The sequence below is a fragment of the Tupaia chinensis genome, unplaced genomic scaffold (assembly GCF_000334495.1).
Source record: "Tupaia chinensis unplaced genomic scaffold, TupChi_1.0 Scaffold000320_1, whole genome shotgun sequence".
Lineage (NCBI taxonomy): Eukaryota > Metazoa > Chordata > Mammalia > Scandentia > Tupaiidae > Tupaia > Tupaia belangeri.
In genome coordinates, this window is record NW_006159813.1 from 5,240,860 (window position 1) to 5,250,860 (window position 10,001).

General features: G+C 46.8%; 1 protein-coding gene across 1 annotated transcript in view; it reads left to right on the plus strand.

Moving 5' to 3' along the window:
- The window catches only part of NOS1 (nitric oxide synthase 1), a 121,641-nt gene that overhangs the window by 94,501 nt on the left and 17,139 nt on the right, over positions 1-10,001 (plus strand). The window contains 4 exon segments of the mRNA XM_027773089.1: positions 1-9; positions 1,654-1,823; positions 6,846-7,056; positions 7,772-7,859. The exon segment at positions 1-9 is cut by the window's left edge and continues 206 nt beyond it. Coding sequence (XP_027628890.1) covers positions 1-9; positions 1,654-1,823; positions 6,846-7,056; positions 7,772-7,859 — 478 coding nt within the window.

Here is a 10,001-nt window from a genome sequence, read left to right on the forward strand (position 1 = left end):
CAGCTTTGGGTAATACTCCCAGGGGCCCTTCCCTTTCCCAGGGAGTTCCAGAGGCGGTGGGTATCTGGAAAAGAGGAGAGGGAGTACTGTCACCTCCAGCTTATGAGAGTAAAGACTCCTCCTTTCTCATGGCTGGGGAAATGGCCTTGATGCTAGGACATCGCTGGCTCATCACAGAGAAGAGGGCTTCTCCCTCCTTCGTCAGCTAGAGATTTGAGCAGTAGCTTAGTTTCTTTATCACCACCCAGCCTTTAGAAAAGTCTGCAGTACCCCACCGCCCACCAAGTGAGTAACAGTAGAAGTCTGATCCTGCTTCCTTTTAGAATCTAAGTTAAGTGAAGCTCAATGACCAACTAAGGTTAGAACCTTCACTTTACTTATTTCGATCAAGTTCCAACCTGTTTAAATGACTGTCCTTGACGTTCCTGTTGAAGAACGTTTGAAGGCCCGTGAGTCTCTGTGCCTAATCTCAGTAGGCCCAAGGAAATTCAAGGACGAGGCTCTATAGTCACCTCACACGGCAGCCCATGATGCCTTGACTGTCACCTGTGCGAAAGAGCCACGTGTGAAGTCAGGGCAGAATATAAAGATAGTGTGTAGTCAAAGATCTACTGAAAATCCCTTAGGAAGGCACACCCTCGCTTAGAAAGCCAACCCAGGAGGCCAACAGATGGCATAGTGATTGAGGCGCTGGACTTCGACGTAGTTGACCACAGTTTGAGTCCCAGACTGGGTGACTTGAAACTCAGGGCATGTGTGTGTGCGTGCCCAAGATTCCAAGAGAAGAATGGAGGAGAGGCGATTACAGTGTGGCTATTCCCTTGGGGGATGATATCTTACTTTCTGTCTCTCCATCTCTCTCTGTCTCTCCGGAGGCACACACACACATTATAGCAAGAATCTCTTTAAAAAGATAAATAAATAACCGCCAACCCAGCCAGTTCTTCTATGCAGGAACTGAGCTTTTTATCTTGGCTTGAACCCTTAGTGAAAGAGAGGCTGCATTTAGGTTCATGGTGGATGGAAAGGACCCAAAGGCCATAGTAGTTAGAACGGGGGCTAGAGCCACACTTCCTGTACCCTTGCAGCTGTGTGACCTTGGACCAATTCCTAACCTCTCTTGTGCTTCCATTTTTTTCAATGGGGCTAATAGCACTCACCAGCTAGAGTTGTTGTGAGGATTAAATAAGTTGGTAATGCAAAGTCCTGGGAATAGCACTTGCCATAGAAAAGGTGCTAGGTAAGTACATAGCCATGTTTGTGGTTTTAAGCCCTAGAATCCCACTCAGAAAGGTGAGAAGCTGCCACCCTGAGAGGACAGATGGAGCCAAAATAGACAGCTATCTCACATCCAGTTGGGGATTCATTGCATAGAATGTCAGCAGACTGTCTCATGCTATTTTAATATTTTATCCTCTTTTCATATTTAGTTTTTGATTTGGGGGCTAGTTTGCCTAACTGATTTTAGATATGCTTCTTGGATGTTGAGGGAGGTAACCACATGGTTCCCCAGATCCAGGGTGTGGATGTGGAGCATAGAAGGTGGAGAACTTGGGTGTCTTGGCTCACCTGGCCTCATCCTCTTCTCCTGGAGGCCCTGACTTGGATCCATGCCCTCCCAGCCCACCCATCACCCCCTCTGTTCCTCCACAGGTGTCATCAGTAACTGGACAGACGAACACCGTCTTCCGCCCTGCACCATCTTCCAGGCCTTCAAGTATTATCTGGACATCACGACGCCGCCAACGCCTCTGCAGCTGCAGCAGTTTGCCTCCCTGGCCACCAGTGAGAAAGAAAAGCAGCGACTACTGGTTCTCAGCAAGGTGGGTCCCTAGGCTTGGTACAACCCTAGAGGGAGCCCTTTATCTCCTAGTCATTGGAGAGTTGTAAAACTGTTATTACAGTAGTTTTCCAGCAGTCTGTCTCTCCGGAGGCACACACACACATTATAGCAAGAATCTCTTTAAAAAGATAAATAAATAACCGCCAACCCAGCCAGTTCTTCTATGCAGGAACTGAGCTTTTTATCTTGGCTTGAACCCTTAGTGAAAGAGAGGCTGCATTTAGGTTCATGGTGGATGGAAAGGACCCAAAGGCCATAGTAGTTAGAACGGGGGCTAGAGCCACACTTCCTGTACCCTTGCAGCTGTGTGACCTTGGACCAATTCCTAACCTCTCTTGTGCTTCCATTTTTTTCAATGGGGCTAATAGCACTCACCAGCTAGAGTTGTTGTGAGGATTAAATAAGTTGGTAATGCAAAGTCCTGGGAATAGCACTTGCCATAGAAAAGGTGCTAGGTAAGTACATAGCCATGTTTGTGGTTTTAAGCCCTAGAATCCCACTCAGAAAGGTGAGAAGCTGCCACCCTGAGAGGACAGATGGAGCCAAAATAGACAGCTATCTCACATCCAGTTGGGGATTCATTGCATAGAATGTCAGCAGACTGTCTCATGCTATTTTAATATTTTATCCTCTTTTCATATTTAGTTTTTGATTTGGGGGCTAGTTTGCCTAACTGATTTTAGATATGCTTCTTGGATGTTGAGGGAGGTAACCACATGGTTCCCCAGATCCAGGGTGTGGATGTGGAGCATAGAAGGTGGAGAACTTGGGTGTCTTGGCTCACCTGGCCTCATCCTCTTCTCCTGGAGGCCCTGACTTGGATCCATGCCCTCCCAGCCCACCCATCACCCCCTCTGTTCCTCCACAGGTGTCATCAGTAACTGGACAGACGAACACCGTCTTCCGCCCTGCACCATCTTCCAGGCCTTCAAGTATTATCTGGACATCACGACGCCGCCAACGCCTCTGCAGCTGCAGCAGTTTGCCTCCCTGGCCACCAGTGAGAAAGAAAAGCAGCGACTACTGGTTCTCAGCAAGGTGGGTCCCTAGGCTTGGTACAACCCTAGAGGGAGCCCTTTATCTCCTAGTCATTGGAGAGTTGTAAAACTGTTATTACAGTAGTTTTCCAGCAGATGGAAGTCTTGAGCAAAGGTCGCCATTCTAATTACAGATGGGCGCCATATTGGTTAGTCTGTTTTGACTGATCTTGGCCAGCTCCACTCACTCTTGCTGAGCTCAGACAGAGTAAGAGTGACCCTCTAAATCTCAAAGATCTCTAGTCACAAAGAACTGGCTATTCTAGCTCTTTTTCCACATTCCTTTGGAAACTTTAACTTTCATTAGTTCCATCTTAGCCTATATTTAGAAGAAAAAGAAACAGAATCTCACATTGTCCTGGTTTAAAGATAAGCTTTTGCTGATGTAGAACTGTTAGATCTAAGAGCCCTCTGATGGAAACATGGGCCAAACTCAGTTCTACCACCCTTGCTTAAAAGTCATGCACTTGCCTGTCCCAAGCTGCTGCAAAGCTTTGCTCAGTAAGAATCCTCTCCAAAAGAATCACCCTGACTCCTCTGATTGGGATCTCCTTCCCTATAAGCAACCCCCTGCAATGGATGGTGGAGTTTTCTTCTCTTGTCCAAGAGGGGGAAATAAATGGAGAACAGCAAGAAAGTGGCTAGTTCATGAGTATATATTACTTAAAAATACAAAAGTAAACACCAGACAAGCAGGTGGTGTGGTGGTTAAGGTGCTGGACTCCCACATGGCTGACATCAGTTTGAGTCCCAGACCTGATGGCTTGCTTTCTCACTTAACCTTTCTTTCTGTCTCTCTCTGGTGAGCATGCGTGCCCTATAGAAAATTTTAAAATATACAAATATACAAAATTTTATTTATTTTAATTTTACCAGAGTGGGACAGAGCACGAAAGAGAGAGAGAAGGTGAGAAAGCAGGCCACCAGGTCCAGGACTCTAATCATGGTCAGTCATGTAGGAGTCTAGCACCTCAACCGCTGTACGACCTGCCAGTGGTTAAATAATTATTTAAAATAAATAAATAAATGCCAGAAAAAACACATAAAGAGTTATAAGTAGGGCCAGCTCCATAGCTTAGTGGTTAGGGAAAAGAATCTCACATAGCTAACCACGGTTCAAATCTGTCTCTGGCTTCTAAGAAAACATGCCATACTGCCATACACATGTGTGTGCCCAAAATCTCAACAGGATGGAGAAATGGAGGAAGAGGGACTTGCCCCATTGGGTAGAGTGCTTGCTCTCTCTCTCTGTCTCTTTCTCTGGCTATAAAAACAGAGTTATAAGTAGTTATCTCTGAGAACTTGGAAACAGATGGTGGATGTGCAAAAAGAGACCATTTTTTCTAATCATAAGGTGTGTGGAATTATTTAACTTTTCAGATTAGGTACATGGATAGGCTTGATTTTCAAATTTTTAATTAATGGAGAGAACGCTAACGTGAAGAGGACCTCAAGACTGCACTGTTTGCACAAGATTATTCAAAGTAGAATGTGATAGCCATATGTATCAGTCCATTTCTTCAAAAAAGTGCAGACGCCAAGATGGGGTTGAATGAGTAAGGATTTTTATTCGGAGAAACACATGCAGGAGAGGAAATTAGAAAGGAAAATGCTAAGACTTGGAGAACTATCAGACCTCAAGACAAGTCGAACCTGACCTAAGGAAAGAAAGACAGTTGTGTGGAAGCATCCTGTATTGAGGCTGTTGAAGGACCAACAGGGTCTTTTGGGGAATCCAGCAGCCAAAATCAGCTCTCTCGGGAACAGACCTACCTTAGTATCCCTCCTGTGCTCAGTCATTTCTGGGAGCAGCCTGAGTCAGAAAGCCAGACCTGACACCAACGTAAGCAATCAGTGTCACTTTTAGGCAGATGTCACATTCAGAGAGTTGAGCCCAGGGGCTCTTTGTTGGGCTCCTGCAGCTGAAGGTCAGTAAGACTGGAGGTCTGGGAAGCACATTCTCAAGACCCGTGTACCCCATTAGTAAAGCATAGATGGTCTTTAGAATCATGGGGAAATCTGTGTTAGATGTGCACTTGTAATAGATTTTATCCTGGTCTCAGAAGCTGAGCCTCCTATACCAGCAACAAGGGACTGCTCAGGGCAGCTCTGAGATGTAGAAAAAACAACTCCAGAGTCCCAGAGCCTCTGTTTCCTGGTAACAGCTGGCCTTCGCTGTCAACATGCCCCCGAACATGGTCCTCCACACACCCCAACTTGTTTTCCTAAAGCCGCCACTTACCATCTTGAACATGGCCCTTGTCCCCTGAGACTGCATCTCCAGCCTCAGCAACCAGCAAATCGCAGATCTGCATTCCAGGCCTGCAAACTGCCTGTCATGGCCTCTCCCAGCAAGTCGCGACTTCCTTGCACAGTGCATCTCTCTTAACCTTCAGGAAGGTATAATGGTGGGGGCACGGATTCCATGGATAAGCTGCCTAGAGCACAGGTCGGCCAACTTTTTCTGTAAAGGGCCAGCTAGTAAATATTTTTGGCTCACAGCCCATCTGGTCTCTGTTGCAACTATTTGCAGCTCTGTCGATGTAGGGCAGCAGCTTGTAGATTACGTATATGAGGCTGTTCCCATCGCCTAGTGGTTAGCGGGGCCAGATCCCGTACAGCCAACTGCAGTTTGAATCCCATCCCCAGTGGCCTGTGAAACATACCAGGGACATGTGCTCGCATGCCCCAAATCCCAACAGAATGGGAAAGTAGAGAAGGCATTATGGTGTAACCATGCCCCATTGGGGAGTTATATTTTTCACTTCCTCTCTCTCTCTTTCTCTCTCTCATTCCCTGGCAAGTGCACACACTCTTTAGCAATTAAAAAAAAAGAAAAAACGAATACATAAATGGATGGTCATGCTTCCTCCTCTTCCAATTAAACCTTATTTATTGATGCTGAAATTTGAATGTATCTCACATTCCTGTGTCATGAAATACTATTCTTTTGATTTTTTTTTTCTGACCATTTAAAAATGGAAAATCAATTCTTAATCCATGGGCCTTACAGGAAGCAAGCAAGAATTGTCTTACAGGTAGAGGCTGTCCATCCCCAGGCTTAAATTCAAACCCGCATCACCACCTAGTAGCCATAGGGTCTCTATGTCCTGCAGTCTCCTGTCTATAAAACAGAGATAGCAAAAACCTCTGTGCTCTGAATGAGTATGTCTCCAAACTGCAAATGTGGAAATCTAACCCCCAAAGCAATGAGATTAAGAGGTGGGGTCTCAGGGCCAGCAGATGGCATAGCAGTTATGTCACTCGACTCCCACATGACTGACCACGGTTTGAGTCCTGGACCTGGTGGCTTGAAACTCACACTAGGCATGTGTGTGTGTGTGTGTGTGTGTGTGTGTGTGTGTGCACTCAAGATCCTGGGAGGAGAAAGGAGGAGAAGGGTTTGCAGCACAGTCCTCCCCCTGGGGGAGTGACTTCTCACTTTCCCGCTCACTGTCCCTGTTTCTCTCTCTCCCTGGAGAGCACACACTCTCTAAGGGAAAAAAAAACTCATTAAAAAAAAAAAAAAGGTGAGGTCTTTTGGAGGTTATCATGAGGGCAGAGCCCTCATGGATGGAATCAGTGCCCTTATGAAAGAAATCTGAGGGAGTTCAACTGCCCCTTCTGCCATGTGGGAACCCAGGCAGGCACCATCTGTGAGGGACAAGCCCTCTCCGGGCACTGAATCTGCCAGTGCCTTGATCTTGGGCTTCCTTGCCTCGTCAGCTGTGAGCAACCAGTTTCTGCTTTTCCTAAAGTACCTAGTCTCAGAGAGTCCAAAGGGACTAAACCAATGCCTCTTTCATGTGGTCCTTATGAGAATTACAACCTGGCACCAAATAATTCCTATTTAAGGGTTACCTGTTTTTTACCTTTATTTTGATTTCTTCCCTGGACCTCATCAAGTCCTGGTTTGAAATGTGTAGGAGCTGCATGCAAGCTCCCCTTCCCTTCCCTTGGCACAGGGTTTGCAGGAGTATGAGGAATGGAAATGGGGCAAGAACCCCACCATCGTGGAGGTGTTGGAGGAGTTCCCGTCCATCCAGATGCCTGCCACCCTGCTCCTGACCCAGCTGTCGCTGCTGCAGCCTCGCTACTATTCCATCAGTTCCTCCCCAGACATGTACCCCGACGAGGTGCACCTCACTGTGGCCATCGTCTCCTACCGCACCCGAGGTGGGCAGAGGCGCTGGGAGGGCCTCCTGGTCTGCATTTTTCCCCCCCAAGGGGCCTCTGGAGTTCTCCCTACATGAAATGCCTGCAGGCCAGATCCCAAGTCCCAGGGAGGAGACTCATGCCCAAGACCAGGAAACTGAAGCAAGAAGCATAAGCGGCCAACTGTTCTCTGGACAGTCAGCTCCAAGCAGAATGAGGAAGGAAGCCAGAAGCACATTAGCTATTCCTAATCCTGAGACCCCCCTTCACTCTCCCCATGCCCTCATGAAGCAACTAAACAAGTTACTACTACCCATCCCATGCTTGGGAAGCTCGTGGCTGTGTCAAACTAAGCTGTAGATCAGATAACCCCAGTGCTGTTCCCACATGTTCCCTCCTTGATTAAGCAATTAAAATGCACTGTGCCCAAGAGAGCTCTGAGACCGAGATCCCAGCAAGCTACCAAGAGCTCCTTGACCAAAGCCCTTTCAGTGAAGATAGGATTCAGATCCTGCCCACCTGTACTCAGCAGAATCCTGAGCAGTTGCACAGCCATGAGCTTACCCCAGCTGCACCATTTCCTCTTCCCCTCCAGAGGAAGGGATCCAGACAAGAAATTCCAAGACAGAAATTTGGCACTAGGCTGTGAGCGTTCTGCACTAGAGGGATGTAAGAGACCTTGATGGGGAAGCTTGTGGGTAGCGAGTGACCCAGACCACCATGATTGTTCCACTAGATGGAGAAGGACCAATTCACCATGGCGTGTGCTCTTCCTGGCTCAACCGGATACAGGCCGATGAAGTGGTTCCCTGTTTTGTAAGAGGGTGAGTAGAAGAGAAATCTGCATATTGATGTCATGATTTGGGGTAGGCAGACCTGCCTAAAGGATTCTAGAAAGATGACTAGGTCAGACAGCATGAAGACCAACATCCTGCATTACTCTACATTGTTTGGGAAATAGGACATGGCACAGAGCACTGCAGAAAGCTAAGCAAGTCCTTCAATCAAGGTCAAGTCATTGCAACAAAAGTTTATCAAGTATAGGTACTATGCTAAGCGCTGGGACTGCAGTAGAAAACCAGGCAAGAACGGTCTTGACCTTCATGGATTTACAGACCAGTAGATATTCTATCCAAATTCTACTGGTCTGCCCCCAGTGTCTTAGAGATAGGAAAGATCCAATCAGCCACATTAACTGGAACTTTTCCTCCCAAATTCCATGTAAAAAGATATACCTAAGGAGCCAGCAGATGGTGTAGTGGTTAAGGCACTGAACTCCAGTATGGCCAACTGTGGTCCAAGTCTGGACCCAGCACTTTGAAACTTATCCCAGGTGCATGTTTGTACATGCCCAGAATCCGAGGAGGAGAGTAAAAGAGAATGAATTGTGGCATGGCCATCCCTTCTGGGGGATAATTTCTCATTTTCTGACTCTGGTGAATGCATGGGCCCTATAGCAAAAAGTCTCTCGGAAAAAAAAAAAAAAAAAAAGATATGCCTTATCTTCGACCCCCTATTAGTAGCACCTACTTGCTCAACCACTCTACCTGAACTTTGGTTTTTGCCAACCATTCTTCTCAACCCTTGGGGTTAGAGTCTTCCCAGGATGGTTCACATATCGCTGGCATCAGAATTTCCTGTGGTGAGGGCCAGCAGGGAGTGAGTGTGTGGATTCTCATATGGCCGCCCATGGTTCAAGTCCCAGACCCAGTATCTTGAAAAATCGCAACAAATAAATAAATAGGTAGAGAGATAGAGAAATGTGATTTTTTTATAAAGAATTATTTTATTTAACTTTATTTATTTACTTATTTGATCAGGGGGCAGAGGGAGAGAAAGAGAGAGAAAGTGAGAAAGCAACCCACCAGGTCCGGGACTCAAACTGTGGTTGGCCATGTGGGAGTCCAGCACCCTTAACCACACATCACGTGCTGGCCCCTAAATGTACTTTTTTTTTTTTTTTTAATTAAAAAAAAAAATCTCCTGAAGTATTTCAACAATAGAGTCCTGAGCTCAGACTTTTTTACATTGCCCAAGAATCTGCATTTTTTTTCAGGTTTTTGTCATAGGGCACATGTGCTCACCAGAGAGGAAAGAGACAGACAGAGAGAAAGAGAAATAGAAATGAGAACTTACCCCCCAGGGCGATGGCCGCCCCACAATCCCTTCTCTTCTAGGGATTTTGGGCATACACAAACACATGCCTGGTGTGATTTTCAAGCCCTTGGGTCCAGGGCTTGAACCACAGTCAGTCATATGGGTGTCTTAACCATACCACACCACCTGCTAGCCGCAGGAATTTATACATTTAACATCCCTAGGTGGTTCTTTTACATACTAAAGTCTATGACTCCCTGATTTAAGATCTAATGGATGGTTAAGTCAGTAGTTTTGAACCTAGGGTGATTTTTGCCCTCCTGGGAGACATTTGGCAATGTCTGAAGATGTTTTGGGTTGCCACAACTCAGAGGTGCTCTTTACATCTAGTGTGTAGAAGCCAGGGGTGTTGCTTGACATCCTGCAATACACAGGATAGCCCCACAACAGAGAAGTGTCTAGGCCCGAGTGTCAGTATTGCCAACGCAGAGACACTCTGGGTTAGATCAATGCACTGCCCTTTGTGGCATAGTTCAGCAATGGAGAGGATTGGGCAGTGGCGCTATTGCTGGTCTGTAGCCAGATGCTGAAGAGCCAGACTCTATTTTGAGGAATTCTCACCCTGAAAAGGGACAACTGACCCCAGCCGAAGAGCACCGAATCTCATTGTATGAGTATGTCTACTCAAGATCATGCCCGGTTGGGACCAGCAGTTAGCATAATGGCTATGTCGCTGGACTCCACTGCGGTTCAAATCCTGGACCCAGTGGCTTAAACTCACGCTGAGTGCGTGTGCGTGCGTGCCCAAGATCCCTAGAGGAGAATGGAGGAGAAGGGATTACGGTGTGGCCATTCCCCCCGGGGGGGGG